This window comes from Pelobates fuscus, chromosome 4 (assembly GCF_036172605.1).
Source record: "Pelobates fuscus isolate aPelFus1 chromosome 4, aPelFus1.pri, whole genome shotgun sequence".
Taxonomy (NCBI): domain Eukaryota; kingdom Metazoa; phylum Chordata; class Amphibia; order Anura; family Pelobatidae; genus Pelobates; species Pelobates fuscus.
This window is the reverse complement of record NC_086320.1, coordinates 351040354-351063865: the sequence shown is the minus strand read 5'-3', so window position 1 is coordinate 351063865 and position 23512 is coordinate 351040354. Positions and strand designations below refer to the sequence as shown.

Here is a 23512-nt window from a genome sequence, read left to right as displayed (position 1 = left end):
CTGCAACATTTAGCATGGCAAAGGTTGCCTACCTCTGCCCTAGATGATGTTGCACTAGAAATCCTATAAAGTTTTGTAGCCCAGGGCTGACATGGAATCATGTCTTGTAGTCCAAAAAGCACCATAGAGGCAACTTCAACAACAGCATCTTCAGCAGCTCCATGACTGGTGACTGTATCACGAGCATTGTGGGGGTGTCAATATGCAATCCTTCTGAACCACCTATACAGAACAATGGGCCATCATCTTTAGAGAAATATCTAGATAGAACTAGGAAATATATCAGTCGTGATAGGTGCTTATTGTAGACAAGTATATCAGGTAATTTATTGTATACAGTTTAAATAATTTGCAGTAATGTACCTAATTTATTATAAATTCTGCTACTTTGTCTATATATATATATATATAGCAAAACATTATGCAAATGAGAATGTTATTTGAATGTAAATATTTTCTTTAAATATTCAAAAAAAAAAAACATAATATAAAAAATGAATGCAAAAAAGTCTATGTTAAACTTTTTGAATAAGGCGTTCACGCTGGGAGGTTTTCCGTAGAATTTTCCTGTAGTCATATGGATTATCGTCCAATTTTTTTCCTTGCTGTGCAGCTTCAGAGATTGATGATCTGGTGAGAAAATAACATTTTTTTTCTTTTCAAAAGGAATATAGTTCTTTTAGGTCGGGAATTCAGCTTACAAACCGCAAGTCTTTTTTATTGGTAGATAATTTGTAACTCTAACATTGTTCATCCTAAACTGTCACAGTTATCATCAGATTTTTTTTTAACAAAGCCTAAAAGCTTTTTTTGGTTTTTGTTTTGGAAAACCAAAATACTTAAGGATATAACCATGATTTTTTTAGAATAACAGCTTGTTGAGCCAATGAGAAATCTGACTGCCATTTTGTTATAAAGAAAGATAGTTTTGTTATTTTGTGGAAAAATTAGAAATTGCTGCAAATAATTATTTTTTTTCTTTTGGGTATGTAAAAAACTGAACTTAGTGAAATTTGAGTCAGTCAGTCTATAAAACGATATAATTATGCAGTAACATGCAGTAACATCAGCTTGAAGATTAGGATTAATATAGTAGTTTTCTTTACTGACAAACTTTTTGTTTCCCTTATCCTCCATATTTTTTCCTGATCACTTATGTGAAATTTTTCAGTGGTTCATCTTTTGATTTTTTTCTTATTTTTCTGGTCAAGTTTTCTTGTTAATCAGGTGAGTATGGAGCCTATATAGGTGGTTGACTCCTATGCTTCATTGAAGCCCAGACAGGGACCATAAGAACTATCTATTCTGTAGTATCGTGTGTGCACAATTTAAAAACAATATTTTGCATGTCCACCTCTGGAGGTCTGTAGATGAGTGTTATTTAATATCTTTACACCAGATGTCACTAAACCTGGCATTTGACCTGTTATTGGAATACAAATCCCATTGTTCTCCTCCAAATCAAGGGTAGACAGGCCTAAATGGAACACTCTTATTTTACACTTTCTATTGAGTTTGCGGGAAAGTAACTCATTACTCTTACCTTTCATTTGGGTTTAAGATTGAAAACTCCATTGCAGAAAAAGCGTCATGTTGGCTTTGGTTATTTATTGAAGCAGAATTCTTGGAATAAATTTCATTGTAATAATCTTCGGCATTCAGCTCTTTGCCTTGACTGTGAAAAAAAAAGAATTGCCTTTGTTTATCTATTTCACGGAGAGATAGGATCTCTCAAACGGTCAAATGGTTTCCAAATGGTTGCCAGACAACAAATAAAATACATAGAAAATGGGAGAACACTCACATGCAACAAACGTATACACACATTATACCCACACACATCACATCCACTGGGCAGGTGTCAGTCAAAATTGAATAAAAAATAAAAATAAAAAACAAAAACCCCATTTACTCCATTTTCAAAACACTTGCACAACACACGTATTTGACAGCTGGTATATGCATATACTACTTCATCAGGATTATCGACAAGATGCTCAAAGTGGTCAGGACATTTTATGGTACACATTGGCAGGTGCGCAATACACCTGACAGGCACCACCACACACCTGCACTCCTTGCTCCTGCTTTTCCACTAAATGTTCTGTCCTATGATTCTATGATAGCTCCATTGGGAAATATTTAAAACTCTTCCAAAGCATATGCTGTCTTTGTTAACATTACTAGCGCATGCATAACGCAGAACATTTTCTGATACTGAACAGCAAAACTTAAAATATCATATAGTCTGTAATTGGAATTCAATAACTTCTATCATTGATTCCAATAATGCTTGGGAAAAATGTATCATGTCCTTAATGATATTCTCTGCATTACAGAAATGGTCAGTATATGTTCATGAAATGTTCACGCTGTTGGGCTCTTGATTATAATAATGCAAACCCCCTACTCTACTGTAGCCTGTGCTTTTCAGTTTTGAAGGTTTATCGCAGAGATGTTAATTATGGTGCATGCCATTAGTATACTATAAAGTCTTAATCTTGATTGAGAAGAGTATACACTGATCAGCCACAATATTAAAACCACTGACAGGTGAAGTGAATAACATTGATTATATTGTGGGTGGGTTACATTAGGCAGCAAGTGAACAGTCAGATCTTGAATTTCCTGCGTTGGAAGAAGGAAAAATGGTCAAGCGAAAAGTTTGACTGATTTTGACAAAGGCCAAATAGTGATGGCTAGAAGACTGGGTCAGGGTATCTCCAAAATGGCAAGGTGTGCTCCCACTATGCAGTGGTTAGTACCTACCAAATGTGGTGCAAGGAAGGACAAGCTGTGAACCAACCTCAGGGTCATGGGTGCCTAAAGCTCATTGATGCACATTGGGAGCAAAGGCCAGTCTGTTTGGCCGTATCTCACAGAAGAGCTACTTTAGCTCAAATTGCTGAAAAACATAATGCTGTCCATTCTAGAAAGGTGTCAGAACACACAGTGCATTACGGTTTGCTGTGTATGGGGCTGCGTGGCTGCAAATCAGTTAGAGTGCCATGATGACCCCTGTCCACGGCTGAAAGTGCCTACAATGTGGATGTGAACTTGACCATAAATCAATGGAAGAAGATTGCCTGGTCTAATGAATCATGCTTTATTTTAGATCAAGTGGGTGGCTGTGTGTGTGTTCATAATTTATCTTGGGAAGAGATGGCAGCAGGATGCACTATGTGAAAAGAGGCAGTGTTACACTTTTGGCAATGTTCTGCTGGAAAATCTCGGGTACTGGTATTCATGTGGATCTTACTTTGACACATTCCACCTACCTAGAGATTGTTGCATACCACGTACACCCCTTCATGGCAATGGTGTTCCATGATGTCAGTGACCTCTCAGCAGGATAATGCACACTGCAAAAATTGGTCAGGAATGGTTTGAGGAACATGAAATAGAGTTCAAGGTGTTGCCTTGGCCTCCAATTTCCACAGATATCAATCAGATTGATTATATGTGGGATGTGCTGGAACAACAAATCTGATCCATGTAGGCCCCACCTTGCAACTTGCAGGACTTGAAGGATCTGCTGCTAAAGTCTTGGTGCCAAATGCACAGGACACATTCAGAGGTCTTGTGGAGTCCATGCAATAATGCATCAAATCTGTTTTGGCAATTCGGTGGGGACCTAAATTATTTTAGGCAGGTGGTTTTAATGTTGTGCCTGAAAGTACTATTATTTCAGACAGGAAACAGTTACTTAATTGTTCTTCAGATCTTTTATGACAATTAATTTGGATATTGTTTGTTATTGTATGCACTTGCAAGAAACAAATCCTTGCTTCCATTTGAAAATCTTTTGATCAAATTTATTGGAAAATAAATCCATGCGTAGATTAACTATCTGTTGTTCTCTTCTAGTTGGCAGTGTTGACTTTGGACAACACAAACATAACCCCTACCCAATGCTCTCTGGAGGACATTTAATGCTGAGGAGGCTACTAGTATGCATATAGAAAAGGTAGATGTGCTGTTCTGTGCCCTCTCCTTGGGAGAGCACCAATCACAGAATTAGTATGGAGAAAACTACAATCTGTTTATATTGACAGGGTTATTTACTAAAGTGAGAATTTTAAGTGAATTTCAAATTTAAGATAAAAATAGATTAAATAATAAAAAAAAAAAATCTCCATGTCAACTAAGCTTTCAGTTTGGTTACTCTGACCTTAAAGGGACACTATAGTCACCTGAACAACTTTAGCTTAATGAAGCAGTTTTGGTGTATAGAACATGCCCCTGCAGCCTCACTGCTCAATCCTCTGCCATTTAGGAGTTAAATCCCTTTGTTTATGAACCCTAGTCACACCTCCCTGCATGTGACTTGCACAGCCTTCCATAAACACGTCCTGTAAAGAGAGCCCTATTTAGGCTTTCTTTATTGCAAGTTCTGTTTAATTAAGATTTTCTTATCCCCTGCAATGTTAATAGCTTGCTAGACCCTGCAAGAGCCTCATGTATGTGATTAAAGTTCAATTTAGAGATTGAGATACAATTATTTAAGGTAAATTTTGAAAGTAAAACCAGTTTTTTTTTCATGCAGGCTCTGTCAATCATAGCCAGGGGAGGTGCGGCTAGGGCTGCATAAACAGAAACAAAGTGATTTAACTCCTAAATGACAGTGAATTGAGCAGTGAAATTGCAGGGGAATGATCTATACACTAAAACTGCTTTATTTAGCTAAAGTAATTTAGGTGACTATGGTGTTCCTTTAAGTTTGAAAAGTACTTTGAATTCACTTTGAATTTTAACTTTAGTATATAACCCAGAGAGTTTGTGGACTCCAATACTCATACTTCAAAGAATAAAGACTTCACTGATACTCTATGCTCAATTAGGGCCAAAGAGGCTTGATAAAGGCACTGTGTGTGTTAATTATGCTGGGTGCTCCTTCTGTTCCCACCTCCCACAACCTACAAAATTTCCTTTTTTTGTACCCATAATGCCCCTCCACTTGATTCCATCATGTAGAGCTGTATTGCATTGCCCGGTTTATAGGAATTGTAGTTCAGCTGTCAGATTTCTATTGAAAGCCTTAAATTAGGTACATTCATAAATAGCATGCACACATTAAACTATCTATTAACCAGATGGAACAGCTTAATTTTTTATGCACATGGTTTAATATGATATACTCCAGGCAACCTTTTACACTCTAGATATTGCGAACTACATACTACATAGAACTTGATAGAATCTTATGAAATATTCATTTTGATTATGTTGGAATTTCACTGAAATTCCAATCCTGTCCAGACATATAATGACTCACAGTATGGTATGGCTCTGTATAATTTTTACGCCTGACACTGCTAGACACTGGGTGGAGAATTGTCTTTGTCTGTGGAGGACCCCTCAGTCTCGTGGGAACCTCAATAGACCTCAATGCTGTACTCTCGCGCATGATAAAGAGGACCCGCAAATGTAAGATAGCCGTGCCCACTATCAAAGGGGCAGGTTCAGGTAAGTAGAACTCTCCTTTCCCAACCCCCCCAGTCACTGGACTCCCATCGGTGATGTCACCATCAGAAGGACTTTGCCATTTCTGGTTTGGGGATACCTCATTGCAGAAGGAGTAAATTCAGGAGATTTGCAGCAAATGTAGAATTTCAAACATGGGTATATTTTTTATCTTTTCCATTTTCTTTCACATTTTTTAGTGCTTCATTTATATAATGCATTACACAGAGGTAAATGGCAATTCCAGCTTTTATGTTTGTATCACCACGTGATTATATGCTTCCCATGATAGAAAGAATTACAAACTAAGAATTTATGGTGTGGTTGAAAATTTGTATATATTATATTAGTCTATATACTGAAACTCTCTTGAAAGCAAGCTGTAGGGATAGTTACTGTTTTCTACCCAATAATCATTTGTAATTATTTTCATAGCTATTGCGGAGGGAGTCATTTTTCAACAAAGCACTACATTTAATCACATAAAAATATGTAGGTATCTGTGTGGAGTAGATTGCCTTCCCCGGTAAAAAAGGGTTGGCAGGCGACCACCACAAAACAAAGTCCCTCTTGTCCTTTGGTACCATACAGTTGTTTGGCCCAGACTACATTTAAACACACTCTATAAAATTGTACAATAGAAATAAGTCTTGTAGTGTATAATGATAAAACACTCAGCACGCACACTGCTATTTGCCTCATACAAGAAAAATATATGGCACAGAATGGGATTTACTGCAATATTGATAATTTAGAGACTTTGCCATTGTTACAAAATATTAAACCATACCTTTCTTTCCTCGGTTTCCGTTTTTCGTCTTTGAGTGGTAACTGAGGAAACAATAAATATGAATTATTTGCAGTTCATGACATTATCACAGTAAATGTCGCATTTACATTTGTAATATTCATATATAAAATTATTTCTAAAAGGCGTATTGTAGCAAAAAGGATACGTTCCGTTTTAAGGAGCTTTTAGAGTGGTTTTACCTACTTATAAGAGAATGGTTTTATAGAGCAGCCATCATTACTCTTTGGAAACCCAGCTCCGAACTATATTTCGTATAATACTCTGCCAACCAGACAGTGAGAGTCCATCTTGACTGGAATCACAGTGCTTGTGTTTTTATTGAGGGTAATGTTCAATTCCCCTGTCATGCATTAAATAAATTAATTAAAAAAAATCACAAATAAATAATAGGAGTGGGACAGGCGAAAAATACAAATACAATTATTTATATTGTGCCACCATATTTCGCAGCATTGTACAATTGGTAAACAAGGCAAATATTAAATTATAACACAACATGTGTTGACATACGGAAACAGTAGGTGAAGAGGGGCCTGCCCAAATAAGCTTACAATGTAAAGGACTGAGGATCAAATGCACAAAGGGAATTAGATGATCTGTATGCACCTGAAGGTTGGGATTGGGTGTTTAGGAGGAGAGAGCACAGTAGATAGGATATGGCAGAGGAAGGTTATCAGGGATGAGATGTTAAGGGGGGAGTTGATAGGTTTCTTTAGAGAAGCATATTTTTAGGGATTTTTTTTAAAAAGAGTGCAAAAAAATGGGAGAGTTGAATGTGTCACATGAGGGCATTCAATAAGGAGTAGGCAACACTGGAGAAGTCCTTCAAAAAAAAGGACAGTAACAGGTCATTGGCTGGATCAAAGAAATATGTTAGTAGGGGCACATTTATGGAGAGCTTTCTAAGTAAGACTTGGATGAAAAAAGGCTAAAATCCTTAACGTTCAACTGTGAAGCCCATTTTTTATTATGTTTATCCAAAAGAAGGCAAAAAAACCCAAAATATAGCCATTTCCAATTATGCCACAAAAATGGAAAAAAAAATCTTTCTTGATTCCATAATGTCAATCAGATTTCTCCTTGGATCAACAACCTGTTTACATACATATCAATTATATCCTTAAATATTCTGTTCATACAAAAAAGCATCCAAGTCTTTTTAACATGTATCTATAGAATCTGATAAGACAACCTCTTTAGGCAGACAATTACACATCTTTATGGTTCTTACTGTGAAGAACTCTTTCCTCTGCTCTAAGTGAAAATGCCTTTATTCCACTCTCAATGGGTGACCTCTTGCCTGTAGTATATTCCTGCTAATGAACAGATTAGCACATAGCAGTTTGTACTGACCTTGTATATATTTTGCATATTATATCCCCACTGAGACGCCTGTGGTATATTTAAATTATTGCACCACTAACAAAAAGCCACTTAATGCACAACCTTGTATAACTGTTGGTGAATGTGATTCTGACATTTTGCTTCTATTTTTATTTGTTTTGTTTTTTTTGCTGTTCAGTATTACAGTTCAAGTTTATTGATTTTTTTTCCCCTTACGAAATGCACAGGTGATATGACGAGATAATGCATGTTATAATCATGCACTTACATAGTGACATAGCCACACATGGATATTTTTTTTATACACATAGAAACCATTAGACTAGTCATGACTAACCATGACACGTCAGATGTATTTGAACTACATTCCCCAGAGTGCTCAACTACTCTTTAGAATGGTTGAGCATGGGAATGAGAAATGCCGTTTAGAATCATATACGATTCCCAGGTTATTCAAGGCCAACATCTAGTTAACTACTCTATATGTGTGTGCATTGTGCCGTGTGTCAGAGAGCGTTAAGGCATTAGACACAAAGGTTGAGGCAGAAGCACCTAAATATTGGTCATTCAGCACTTCAGAAATAAAATTACATTTTTTTCAGAGTGACAGAATTTTGTTTAGTCAGCTGTCGAATTTCTTTATCCCAAAATATTTGCAAAGGCAAGAGCACAGCAAAAAAGGGAACTATGCTGACATGCAAAAAAAAAAAAAAAGGCTACAATGCTGCCTGGCTTACTGGCTATGTAACATCAATTATTTTTGCAAATACAATTCTGAGTTGCCAAATTTAGATTATTTATGTATCTGTGTTAAATATGATTTTACTGTCATGAAACAACAGAGCTCAATGGACAGAGGTAACAACCTGCACTAATTGTTATACATCCGTCATGAAAAAGGGTTAACAGTACTGCGTGAAACCAATATTTACTTATTTTTCCACTTACAAATGATTAGGGAGAAGATTGCGTTTACCTCTAATTAGACTGCAGAACACAATAAAATAATAACACAGGTCGAAAGATGCTGGTATAAGTGGAAAGAATAAAAAAAAATTAAAACAATTTATAAAGTTGTAATACAATGCCAAGAATTAAGTTGCAGATTAGAGACCAAGAGAAGTGGACTGGCTGGTATGTGTGGGACACTGCATATATTGGAATGACTCCAATACGTTTACCAAGCATATAAATTAACTCTTACTATAAAGAACTTGTCGAATGTCTTGTTATATCCACTCTGAGTGAAACAAAATCTAGTTAGTGCTAGATAGCATTAACTGTATGATCATTGAATGTATGATGAAGTATATCAGCCTATAAAGGCCATAAATGATGCATAAACTCTGTAGGGAATGATGCATAAACTCAGGGAAAATAGTGAGGTGGCTATAAAAATATATGAATAAATGAAGCATGTTTCTGGACTTCTATGATAATGGATTAGGCTGTCAATATAAGTCTCGAACAATTAGGTAATGCTTTGGAATTTAGCTATAGTGAGCATTTGAGCTCAGAACAATCCCTACAAGGCAAATTAGAGAAATGATATAGAATACCCAAATTGCAGTTTTGAGGAGGAGAAAAAAGGAAAATGTTGATCATTCCTCCAAACCACTTGTAGCGGGAAGGAAAAGAGGGGAAGAGAAAAAAAAAAGACCCAGAGAAAAAAGAGAATACGGGAGGAAACGTAGGAAAGAGATAAGGGAGAGGGAATGAGGGTTGAGAGAAGTGGAAGAGAAAGTTAGAAAAGGGAAATGTAAAGTAAGAACATGACTTATCAAAAGCCAGATTGTGAACCCCACGATGCATGCAGGTGTGAGGTCACCAGGTGTCATCCAGGATACTAAAGAAAAGAAAATCAAAAAAGCACACATAAGGTGGAGGGGCCACAAGCGACCCCACCTAAGAACATGCAAACTAAAAAATAGAGACCCCTGCCTGCAATTAAACTAAGTAGGTATGGTTAACAGGTAAATGCAGCAAATTGGCTAGACAAGGCGCTGACTCCACAGTCCGGTGGGCCGCCGCAACACTGTCACATCATGCCATGTTCTGTGGAGATGTCTGGCTTCTGGTATCCAGTACTCTTTTTACATTTCTTGTTTAGTTTTTCTTGGTTTTTCTGGTTTTCTATTCTATGTCTGGTTTTCTTTATGCTGGGTTTTTCTGGGTTCATTCCTGTATTACGTCCCTGGAATTCCCAGTGTCCAGGTTTCCTTTAAATGTTTGTTTCATGTTGCCACACCCGTTTGTTTTCCATCATTCCTTTTGTTTCAGTGTCCCTGCAGGCAGCTGCTCAAGTCTTTCTTGCAGGTAAGTACTATGTGTGTTTTCTTTGGTTGGTTTAGCTTGCATTAGGCAGAGTAGGACCTGCCAGATATGGGGTACATTGGCATTGTTGGCAGGCTTATGCAATGTATGATCATATAATGTAACTAAATCCCCATGATTTTCATATATAGTACTTGGTTATGTCTCCTCTTGTTTTGCATATTATATCTTGTCTTGTTTTAGTTTGTATTCCCAGTCCATGTACAGTCCTGTCCTGTCCTGCCCCTGTTTAGTTAATGTTCCCTTATGTATTGTGTTCATGTTCTGGGTTTAGCTTTCTATCCTTCTCTGGTTCTGGGTTCTACTAGTTCTGTCTTGTTTTCATGTTTGGTGCCTGTTCTAGTCTTGCCTTGTTTCTGTACTGGATACATTCTTGCTGCAGATGTCACGATTCGGGGAACCCAACACGCTAACATACACACAGACACACACACAGAAAGTGTGCAGTACCGGTCCTTAGAGTGGCCGGGCTAAGCACACACAGAATAGTCAGGAGACAAGCCGAGTAAGGGGAACCAGAAAACAGAATAACGAGAAACAAGCCGAGGTCAAAGGGTAGGAGAAAGTCACAAAGTCAGTATAACAAGCCAGAGAGTACGTAACCAGAAATCACACGTTCAGAATCAATACTATAAAGCAAAGACCACAACAGGGCAGGGAGGAACAGGAAAGGTAAGTATTTAAACCATCAGGTTAATTCTGATTGGATACTTTCCAATCAGAATTAACAATCACACGTGGGAGATATCTAAACCTCCCACTGTGATTGAGGCACTGTGCCTTTAATGCCGGGTCAGGTGACTGACCCCGGCGTGACATATCTTGGACAGTCTTCCAGCGTGCAGCGTCATGCATGCTGCCGCTGGGGGGCGTGGAGGAAGACGCGGGCGGCATCCGAGGCTGGAGGGATGCCGCTCGCCGAACCCACGTGGAGAAGGGGACCACGGACGGCTGGAGGGTGAGTGCCGCGATCGGACTGCAGCCTCCCCTTGCAGCCGCCCGCGGGATCCTGACAGCAGAGCCTCCCTATTCAGCTCATGGGAGGTCTGCTTAATTCCTGCCCCTAGCTTTTGGGATCTGCAGTAGCTGCATCAGGGACCTGGTATGAGGCCGTACAAACGCTGGTGCTTATCACCAGGGGGCGTGTGGTTACCCTGCACCAGGCCCTGATGATCCTCTTCCACGCTGAAGACTCCCACTTATCATCAGACACTCAGGGGTTCCGGTTTCCGTACCGTCATCTCTGACAGATGGCCGTAGGCACTTGGAGTTCATGGAGTTGACTTTGCAGCTTTCCTGTCCTTCCTGGTTCTTCTGCATGCAAGAGATCCTGTATCTGGACCAGTCTGCTGGAGATGGCTTCCTTATTTTTTTGTGGAGGAGGTCGATCTGCTAAGCTGTACTGTGGTCGCTTCAGGTGTTCTCTTGTGATGCTCGGTTCCTGTTTCGTGGCAGTGCTCCTATTCTGGAGTGGATCTCGGTCCTGGCTGGTGGTTCCTTTGCAGGAAACCTTTCCAAAGGAAGTAAAGTAGTTCGGGATGGCATTGTGAGCTACAAACTACTTTTCTGCTGTGCTGTGTCGGGGAATCCTTGCCTCCGGTAAGTCTTGAGGACTTAGTTGCTGGATCCTCGCTTCTTTCCTGGTCTCTTCCTGAGGGCTGCCCCTATCAATCAACAAGATTTCTGGCTCCCAGGTGTCTTTTATACAGGTAACAAGCTGAGATTAGGAGCACTTTCTTAACCCCTTAAGGACACAACTTCTGGAATAAAAGGAAATCATGACGGAATATTTCCATCATGTGTCCTTAAGGGGTTAAAGGGAGTGCTCCTAATCAGCTTTTTACCTATATAAATGACACCTGTCCACAGAAGCAATCAATCAATCAGATTCCAAACTCTTCACCATGGCCAAGACCAAAGAGCTGTCTAAGGATGTCAGGGACAAGATTGAAAACCTACACAAGGCTGGAATGGGCTACAAGACTTGGTGAGAAGGTGACAACAGTTGATGTGATTATTCACCACAATGTACAATTTTATCTTGTGTAAAGTAACACATTCAGCAAAAATAGGTATTTGTGTTGCAAAATGGGTTAGTGATTAGCAGATTTACTACTGTAACATTATTGTGTTTGACATTAACACTGCACTGTGCTCACGTACCTGTACAGCACACACTAGACTGAACACAATACAAAATAACTATATAAATAACTTTTAACAACTGTATACAGGTAGGCTAGTCTCACACTAGAGTCAATAATCAGGCTAGGATAAATGATAATTTTTCCTGACACTACTCAAATTTTCTAGAATTTTCTTCCTTCAAACAGTTAAAAAGACACTCTAGATCCCTAACGCACTTTACTTGCTGAAAAGCTTTACATTTGAGTCCTTTATTTTTATTTTGATAGATATTGACACTTTTATAAATTAACCTGGTTACATCCCCCTGGCTTTCAGTCAGACAACTGTTCTTGTTACTTCCTGGTTTGGTTAGCTCAATGGAACTAAACTCAAGAGACAGCAATTGCTCAGAGCATTTCTCATTGAGCTGCATTGGGATGTCTCTGATTGGACAACCACAAAAAGTTTAGGCAGGGTTTGAAGGGGAGGGCTTGCAAAGGCAGCAGACAAGAACAATGCAGATTTTGTAAGAGGTTTTTAGATATAACTCCAATGAAAAATGCATAATTAAATATATGCATGTCCTCATTGGGGTTATATCTACTAAGCAGTGATTTGTATTGGGACAGTGGAATTTCCCTTTAACAATAAAAACAAATAAATGGTAATAACTCCAAATCAAAGTTTTTTTCTACTACTTTTGACAGTACAACCTGCTAGATACAGCATAAAGCTAGACATAGGCGTGCGCAGCCCATTGCATTAGGGTGTGCACCCTAAAGCACAAGCACACGCAGCGTATATATATATATATATATATATATATATATATATATATGTATGTATATATATATATATATATATATATACACATATATATATATATATATATATATATATATATATATATATATAGATATATATACACACACACACACAAAGATGTGTGTGTGAGGGTGCTGGTAGTGTACTATGTGGGTGAGGGTGTTTGTGTGTGCGTGCTTGTGAGGGTGCTGTGAATGTACTGTGTGTCAGGGTGCTGTTTGTGTGTGTGTGTGCACTTGTAAGGGTGCTGTAAATGTACTGTGTGTGAGGGTGCTGTTTGTGTGTGAGGGTACTGGTATTGTGCGGTGTGTGTGTTTGTTAGGGTCCTGTTTGTGTTTGTGAGGGTGCTGTTTGTGTAATGAGTGTGAGAGTGCTTTGTGTTTGTGAGGCTGCTGTGTGTGTTGGTGCTGTGTATGTGTGTTGGTGCTGTGTATGTGTATGTCTGTGGGTGCTGTATGTGTGTGGGTGCTGTATGTGTGTGGGTGCTGTATGTGTGTAGGTGCTGTATGTGTGTAGGTGCTGTATGTGTGTAGGTGCTGTGTATGTGTGTGGGTGCTGTATGTGTTTTGGTGCTGTGTATAGGTGCTGTGTATGTGTGTGGGTGCTGTATGTGTGTGGGTGCTGTATGTGTGTGGGTGCTGTGTATGTCTGTGGGTGCTGTGTATGTCTGTGGGTGCTGTGTATGTCTGTGGGTGCTGTGTATGTCTGTGGGTGCTGTGTATGTCTGTGGGTGCTGTGTATGTCTATGGGTGCTGTGTATGTCTGTGGGTGCTGTGTATGTCTGTGGGTGCTGTGTATGTCTGTGGGTGCTGTGTATGTCTGTGGGTGCTGTGTATGTGTGTGTGCGCTGTGTATGTCTGTGGGTGCTGTGTATGTGTGTGTGTGCTGTGTATGTCTATGGGTGCTGTGTATGTCTATGGGTGCTGTGTATGTGTGTGGGTGCTGTATGTGTGTTGGTGCTGTGTATGTGTGTGTGTGGGTGATTGTGGGGGGTGGAGGTGCCGGTACATTACTTAATATCCCCCCTCCCTTCTTACTTTATGTAGGGAGGGGGGATCTTTTCTTGCTGCCTTCCCTGGTGGTCCAGTGGAGGTGGGGGCAGATCAGTTATCCCCCCTCCCTTCTTACTTTATGCCTGGGAGGGGGGATTTTGCAGCTGCCATCCATCCCTGGTGGTCCAGTGGAGTGTGAACTCTAGCCCCGCAGGGCTAGAGTTCACTCACGCGAGATCTGAGCGTTGCCGCGGCAATGCTCAGATCTCGCGAGAGGAACCCGGCGGAGCTGCTGGCAAGAGCTCCGCCGGTCCTCTCCTGCCTCCCTCACTGCCTGTGAGCCGGTGAGGGGAGGCTGAGAGCTGAGCCGGCGCTCGGATAGCGCCGGCTCTGCGTGAGCGGGCAGGGGAGATCCTGAGATCTCCCCTGCCGGTCTCAATACATAGGCGTGCTGCGGGGATTAGGGTGTGCCCAGGCACACCCGGCACACCCCGTGCGCACGCCTATGAAGCTAGAGCTAGTCTCACACTAGAATCAGTTATCCAAGCTATCTCCCACTCCAAGAGTTAACACAATGTATCACTACTGGTCTATCTCCAGCATCTGCAGTCAAAGTGAATTGAAGAATCCTTCTTGGAAGTATAGTTCAATTGCTCCTCCATTTTCCCTTCTATGTGTCAGTTGTCATTTGATCTGTGATAAAATCAACATTTAGTGGTTGTCCCCTAAACATCAGTCATCATTTTCTTTTTTTGCTATCTCCTGATTGGACAAGACATCCAGCCCACATGATTGTGCAGACCACTTGTACAACCAAACCCGAACATTCCGGAGTCGGTTCACCTGTGGCAATTCAAAAAAACTGAAATTCTTTCAATTATCTGGTAAGTCCGAATAAGGCTGAAAAGTAGTTTTCTCTGAAATGAATCTCCGAGTCTACAACTTACACAAGCTTGACATAATTTGAGGGTTGAAATCAAAGCCTTTTCTAAAACATATTTTGCTGCATTTTACTACCAATCTAATATTACCAAATTGTAATAATACAGAGACCATTTTACAATATCAGTATCTAGTCCTTGACATGATATTTGTCCATAGTATTCTGTGCATTACATGCCTATTAGTTCTGAGAATATACTAAAACAGAGATTTGCCATAAGAAGCCTCCAACTATCACTAATTTAATAGTATCTCCACTTTTTTTTTTAAATACAGAGTAATCCGTGTTTCATTGACCTTCATAGAGATACCTCTGCATTTTTAGTGACATCATCAATCTATGGCCTGTTAAGACATGTTTGAAGAAAATAGTACCAAAGCATGTGACTGTAGCACGTTTATATCGTTGCATTCAATTTTGTACTTTATTGTGTTGTGTGTTGTGTTCTCGTTTATATTCATACGAACATACATGGTATGTTTTTTAATACAGCAGATGACTAATACATATTGACGTTTTCTGCATGTATCTTGAAGTATTGCTAATGTTTATTAATTTTCTTGTTTGGCCAAATGCTCCAGTAAGTTCATTGAATTGAAGACAGCATTAGTTACTGATAGAAGCTGGAAGCTGCTCTATCTATAATCCGAGATAATGTTGCTCATTTAATGCATGAATTTACTCCATACTCCGTATACTGATAAAGTGTTGGGGGTGAGTCATCCTGAGAAACCCATGACCCGTTCTTATTCAAGATGTTAACTTAATGCATTGCGCATTTTCTGAATCAATGAGCTTATATAATTTTTGATGAGTACTATTAGCTTTAGTTTTCTTTTAATATTCTAGTGCTACACTTTTTTCTACATATTCCTTGCTGTTTATCGGGTTTGGCTGCACTGTATGTATGCATGTATTGTTCGGAATGCTGCATTTAATATAGTATTGCATACTATTTATGGTGTTAACTTTGAAGGGGCCAAATGGCCAGATTGACAGGGTTATTTACTAACGTGAGAACGCAGAGTGAATTTAAAATTTAAAAGGAAACTATAGTGAAAACAAAGTTGTTTTCCTGGCACTCTAGCTCCCTATAGTGCCCCCTTCTGTTGCTCCACCCTCCACCCCCGTGATGCTGGAAGGGGTTAAAAACCCCATCTGTTACTTACCTGATTCCAGCCCCAATGTCCCTCGGTGCTGGTTCAGGCTTTGCCTCTGCTCCTTCCCCGCGTGTTAGGAAGATCTAATGTGCATGGGCGACGATGACAGGGCTCGTATTAGGACTTGCCTAATAGGAGAAGCAAAAACTGCTTCATTAAAGTTGTTTTGGTGACTATAGTGTCCCTTCTGTGGCGGACTGCCTGGTACCCCGACTGGATACCCTGGCCAATCACACTTCCTAGTTATCACTGAGTAACATAAGCACTTCGCCGGGACACCATAAGCACTTCCAGGCCCTTGGCTGGGGACTCGCCGCCTCTTCCCACCCTGGACCTAAGCCCTGGATCCAGCTCCCAGTGGTAAGAGCTCTCCTCCAGCGAGTATAGCAGGTATAGCAAGTAAAAGAGCAAGTCTAGCTGTTCCCCACACACATTAGTCGAGACTTAATGCATCTTTGCCATACCTTCAGTGAATACATCATTCTAGTTAACTTGGGTTTTCTGTATGGAATGGACATTAGCTGTTTGTTACTTGGGATGACAAAGGCACACCACATGGCTTCACAACACATGCGTGCATTTTTCAAAAGTATGTTTTCTGTGTCCAACATTTTGTTAATACACAACATATGTGTTGTGTTTTTGCTTATATACCCTGGCTTGGCCTTATAATAACATGGAATTTGTCACCTCTAAACACTCACCAAATACCATAGAGAAACCTACTTGCCATTAATAGCACTAGTCCTGAGGGTTTATTAATCCATCCACCCCTGGAAGGTTATAAAGTCATACCAACGGAACCCCAAATCTTACCTACACCACCCGAGGTACTTACTAACTTCCAATCACCTTTAAATTTATCCAAACTAAACCCAATAATTAAATGTAATAAATAGAATTGCCTTCAGAAGAAATTGTGAATTCAATAGAGCCAAGACAAATCTTAATTAATCAATATTTATTCAGCAAAATAAGATAGAACAAATACATCTGTGGCTTGCAATGACAGCAAGTGATTTCTGAGGTAAACTGCAAATGTGTTTAAACCTTAGTCCTTCAGATGTTTAAAACACAACTGAAATTGAAAAAGCATCCCAACGTATGACTCTATTGCTCCTCCTTTACATGCCTAGCCCTCTTATTTCTGGTTACTTAACAGGAGTACAATTCCAAATGTTCATTTTATGATGACTCTTGATTAATCCTATCTGACTCAGGCAAATCTTTCCACATCTTTGCACATACAGCAAACATTGCAGGACTAGCAATGTATCTGATACAAACATGATTGTATCATATACTCGCACATTATAGTTTTACTAACATTCTTAGCACCAAAACCACTTTAACTTCATAAAGTGATTCTGGTGCATAGATCATGCCTGTGCAGTCTCACTGCTCAATTCTCTGCCAAGAGTTAAATCTCTTTGTTTACACATCCATAGCCATGGCTGTGACTCACACAGACATGCTACACACTTCCTGAGTCCAAATAGTTTAGCTTCTTTTTCTGCACAGTGTGTTTAATGTAGAATTTCTTATCTCTTGCTCTGTTAATTCCTGCAACAGCCTCTTGTATGTTATTAAAGTTCAATTAACACAGCAGGAGAAAGTAGAAATTCAAAAAGGAAAAACAAAATGCGCTGTAAAATCTGATTGAAAACAAAACCTTTTTTTTTATGGAAGCTGTGTGAGTCACAACCAGGGGAGGTGTGGCTTGGGCTGCATAAACAGAACCAAACGGTATTTACTGCCTAAATGCTAGAGAATTGAGCAGTGAGAATGCAAGGGCATGATCTATACACTAAAGCTGCCTATTAAGCTATAGTTGTTTTAATGCTGAGAGCGTCACTTTAAGTCTGCATGCTTGAAGTAAATTAAACATATAACATGTTTGACACTGAGCATTTAAAGAAACACAAATCACTTACATGTAGGAGATTGTAGTATGTAGAATCATCTGGATTGCTTAATGTCTTTGGTTTTTGTCGTCTTGAAGTCCTTTGTAGTTTAACATCCTCTACTTGCGTGGTAGCTTAAAATAAAACAAAAAAGAAGATTTTCAGTAATTTTTTTTAACAAGTCACTTACATGTACATGCAAATATGAGAATGCAGGAATAAATGCTGGTTATTGCATCTTGGCTTTTTTGAGACCAAGCTGATGATAGTCTAAACAGACATTCTAAAAAAAAAATGCTTTCATGATAAACTTTTGATTGGATCTGCGTATGTACAGTTGATGCATATATTTAGCTTCTCTTCATAACAATATTTTAACAAAATGCACAGTTTTGTCTAAAGCTTAGCTTAGTCATTCATTCATTCATTTTATTTACAACGTGTTTTCCAGGAAGAATACATCAGCTGTTTTTAGGAAAGTGAGAATTCAAAGTGAATTTCCAATTTAACCCCTTAAGGACCGGCCTGTTTTTGCGATGTTGTACATTAAGGACCAGAGCGGTTTTAACACTTTTGTGGTGTTTGTGTTTAGCTGTAATTTTCTGCTCTCTCATTTACGGTCCCAAACAAATTATATATTGTTTTTTTTCAGGACAAGAAGGGCTTTCTTTACATACCCTTATTTGTATCATGTCATATATTTTACTTTAAAAATAATAATAAAATATGGTGAAAAATTGAAAAAAAAAACATGTTTTTGGACTTTTAATTGAAAAATCTTTTAATTATCTACAAAAGCTAATGAAAAAAACTGCTAAATAGATAAAAAATGTTGTCCTGAGTTTAAAAAAACATGCTTTTTTTGCTTTTTTTTTTGTCAAGTTATAGGGCTATAAGTACAAGTAGGAAATTGCTCTTTCAATATATATATTTTTTACATTTAGCAATATTGACATTGTAACACTGTTATCTGTCATAAATCCCTGAATCACACCCCACATGTACATATTTTTTTTTAAAGTAGACAACCCAGGGTATTTAATATGGGGTATGGCCAGTCTTTTTTAGTAGCCACTTACTCACAAACACTGGCCAACGTTAGCATTTATATTTGTTTGTGTGTTAAAAATGCAAAAAACGCTAACTTTGGCCAGTGTTTGTGACTAAGTGGCTACTAAAAAAGGCTGAACATACCCCATTTGCAATAACTTGGGTTGTCTTCTTTTGCAAATGGTATGCCATCATAGGGGTAATTCTCATTCCTGGGCTACCATACGCTCTCAAAGGCAACATTACCAATCTGACAAATTTAAATGAAATAAGCCTTATATTTAACCCTGTAACTTTCAAAAGCACTATAAAACCTCTACATGTGGAGTACTGTTATACTCAGGAGACTTGGCTGAACACAAATAATAGTATTTCAGAACAGTAAAACATATCACAGCAATAATATCATCAGTGAAAGTGTCGTTTGTGTGTGAAAAATGCAGAAAACTTCACTTTCACTGACCGGATCATCGCTGTGATATGTTTTACTGTTTTGAAAGACTACTTTTTGTGTTCAGCAAAGTCTCCCGAGTAAAACAGTATCCCCCATGTACAGGTTTCAGGGTGCCATAGAAAGTTACAGGGTTAAACATAGTGCTAGCAAATTAAATTCTCTGGACTTTCAGCCTGGGTTCTCAGGCATGTCCCTCAAATTGCAATCAATAAAATTACTTAATTATGTAATAATATTACATAAATATGCACATAGAATTTAAATATATATACATATTTATATATTTGAAGTCTACGTGTATATTTATGAAATTATTTATGTAATTATGTATATGGACATATGTATATTTCGTAATATTTTTATTTATTTTTTTATACATAGATATATATAATTGTATTCTAAGTGTATTTTGATATAAATATATATATGTTAATATAAAAATACAGTTAGAATAAAATTACATATATATATATATATAATTTTTTTCAAATTATTAAAAATGATTTTACATTTTTTGATTTATTTTTATGTACGTATTATTTATATTTTATAATGATATATATATATATATATATATATACGATATATATATTTATTATATATGTTGTATATATGCACCTGTAATTTAATTATAAGTGTATTTTTTATATTAATATAGGTATATATATAAATATAAAAATACACTTAGTATGACATTATATATATATATATATATATATATATAATATATATATACATATATTACTTACAGAGATAATACATGTGTATATATATGTTATATATATATATATATACACATATATATATATATATATATATTTTTTTTTTTAACACTGATTGTTTTTTTTTTTTAAACTTTATTTTAGGATTTTTCACTTGCAGGGAGACTGCCTGTCAGCACAGACCGTCCCCCTGCAGGCAGATACACAGGCACCTATTGCGGTCATGTGATAGAGCGATCACGTGACTGCGGGGTCCTGATCTGCTGCGGGGAGACTGCCTGGGCAGACAGGCAGTCCCCCTGGACCGGGAGGAGCGCTGATCGCCGCCGAGGGACTGACGGCGATCAGGTAAGTATCCCAAGACGTTATGACGGTTCAGGACCGTCATCAGTCCTCAAGGGGATGTTTCCGATGACGGTCCTGAACCGTCATCGGTCGTCAAGGGGTTAAGATCACACATAAAGCACAACTCACTTGAATTTTTCCAGATTGGCTTTTTGACCATAAATTTTAAATTCACTTTGAATTCTCACTTTAGTAAATAAGCCTGTATGATTTCTCTAATTTTCAAGTTTGTCCTGGGAGGTTGGTTATATGGTTACACATGTACACTGAACAAAATTATCAATGCAACACTTTTGTTTTTGTCCCCATTTTTCATGAGCTGAACTCAAAGATCTAAGACTTTTTCTATGTACACAAAAGGCCTATTTCTCTCAAATATTGTTCATAAATCTGTCTAAATCTGTGTTAGTGAGCGCTTCTCCTTTGCTGAGATAATCCATTCACCTCACAGGTGTGGCATATCAATATGTAGATTAGACAGCATGATTATTGCACAGGTGTGCCTTAGGCTGGCCACAATAAAAGGCCACTCTAAAATGAATACAACATTTAAAAGGGGAATATTTCTGGGTCCTCCTCATAGGAAATAACTGTCATGGATAACCTTTCAAATGTAGACATTGCTTTGATGTAGCCCATTTCATGTGTAAATGGGTAAATGTGCAGTAGTGGTCATCTTAACAGTCACGGATGTCTGCAGTTTGAGCCCCTGGACATTGAAGAGTACTGTGACTCATGGTCAATATCCCATCATGCATGGTTACTCCAAGCTGGACACAGGTAGCAAACTAAACACTGACACAGAAGCAAGCCTAATTACAGGTCAGATGTCAGGAACATAAAGAAAAACTCTAGGACATAAAGGTGTCAGGCAGGAACAGGCCAAATCAGCAATTGGAGACTCTTGGACAAACCAATGAATACCGGCAGGAACAAGAGTAGGAAGAGAATTCTGCCGGTTCCAGAGAGCAAAGTAGACTACACAGGTTAATACCCTATGAAAGTACCTTGCCATTTAATGTTTATAGTCTTTAAATTACTCACTAGTCTCTTGCATGGGTGAGGAACATGATACATTTAGAACACAAGTTTTTTCAGCCAAAAATGACCAGTACTTCAATTTTTGTTCTGAGCAATAATTACATTAACATAGAAATCGCGAACAACAACACTTAAAAAAATAAAGTTATTGGTCCATTTTTCCATTTCGTTTATTTCTGGTTGAGTGATAACCCTGGCACGTAAAACTGTGAGTTGTTTGTTGAAGAAAGAAATTGCTGACTGTCTCTAGTTGGGTTGCAATCAAATGCAGTAGTTTTAGTTGACTAACTCTAAAACACATCAGATAGTGATTAATTTCCCTAATTTAATGACTGTGCTACAAAGTCTGATGTCTAATGTGAGCTATTTAGATTGTGTTGCTTTTTCAGCTAACAGAACAAGTGCCTATGATCAACTTGACCTTTTCCTATGGTGATTCACGTTGCCTTCAAGCGCATGGGTAAAGCTATAATTTTATTTAAATTAATTTGAACATGATTCAATATGACCAATGATCAAATGTGTAATTGTACAGATTGGCAACACAAAGACCTCTCTTACAGTATAACAAGGTTTAGTTCTAGTTAAAAAAAAAAATTGGTTTTGACTAGAATAAAAATGTAACTCACCCTAAATTATACAGTTACAAAGTAATCCGCTAAAGTGAGAATTTAAAGTGAATTTCAAATCCAAGGTATAAATAGCCAAACTGAAAGAATTCTATAAGTTGGCTATGCTTCCAGTTTGGCTACTTAAATTTGAAGTCCACTTTCAGTTCTCGATTTAAGCAATAACCCCATTAATGTTCAGTACAAAAGAATCACGGAGAAAAGTCCTATATTCATAGAACCTAAAAAATCGAGTGAAATTCTTACAGTAGACCAGATACAAAAGAGATACATAAAAGAAGAATCAAAAGTATATAGAAAATAACCATTTATAGCAAACTATTCCCCATATGCCTAATTACCTAATTTGAGAATTATAACAGAGGATCTCTCTGTTCTGGATATATTATGTATAGTGCAAATGTAAGACCATGCTTTATTATCAGGTGTACAGAGGTGATAGAGGCTTCACAATAATGAATTGGCTGGAACTGTTTAAATATACAAAAATACCCTGTCCTATCACCCGACCCTCTCCCTTACTAAATACAAAAGAATACATATAAAACTATTCAATGTGGGGGAAGAGAAAGAAAATAAGATGGAGGGACACTAAGATGGAACGTAGGGAGGGAATATCCTCATATAAGCATTCTAAGCCCTAGCAGAATAGGTCAAAATGGACTAATATATGTTGTATGCCGTATTTCCTATGTAATCCTAAAATAAAAGATAAGGGATCCAGCTCTGCATATGACGAGAGGAAGAAAACCAAGTATCTCAGTCACCAGAGGGTTATCTGAAACCTGCAGTATCCCATAAATAGAGTATTGTACAGTTGGTATTCATGTATCTTACATTCTATACCTCAGTTGCCACGGTGATAAATCCGGGGACCTGCGTGACCCTAAAGTAGGATAACTGTTTAGAATATAATTACCTCTCTCATACAGAATGCCTCAGTCACCAGGGAAGCAGCAACTGGGACCTACATTACCCCGAATTGGAGATATTGGTAATAATAAATCCCTATATCATATAACACAATACCTCAGTTACCAGAAAAATGAGCTCTGGGACCTACATTAAACCATAGTAGGACTAGTATAAGGGGGATATATATATATTACGTAGTTCCCTGCCTCACTATAGGGAGTACATGACTAACTATGTCCAAACCCTAATCAATACTCATAGTGTTCTAGTGATTAGGGCAAAAGTAATCCCCATACATGCATTACTCTGTGTAGGTAAGATGCCTCTTGGAGCAGTCTTCTATGAGTCCTTAAACATTTTCATTGATACATGTTTATACATCGAATGCTCATCATATATAGCATTCACTCATTCTACAGAGCTAACAAGATAAGATTAATATATATAATCTTC

At 38.1% G+C, this 23512-nt stretch overlaps 1 protein-coding gene across 1 annotated transcript in view; it reads right to left on the bottom strand.

The window, feature by feature from the left end:
• Positions 1–515: 515 nt before the first annotated feature.
• The window catches only part of MYO3A (myosin IIIA), a 168731-nt gene continuing 145734 nt past the window's right edge, over positions 516–23512 (bottom strand). The window contains exons 32-35 of the mRNA XM_063453143.1: positions 17934–18037; positions 6254–6294; positions 1544–1675; positions 516–630 (exon numbers count right to left, since the gene is read on the bottom strand). Coding sequence (XP_063309213.1) covers positions 516–630; positions 1544–1675; positions 6254–6294; positions 17934–18037 — 392 coding nt within the window. The remainder of the gene's footprint in view (positions 631–1543; positions 1676–6253; positions 6295–17933; positions 18038–23512) is intronic.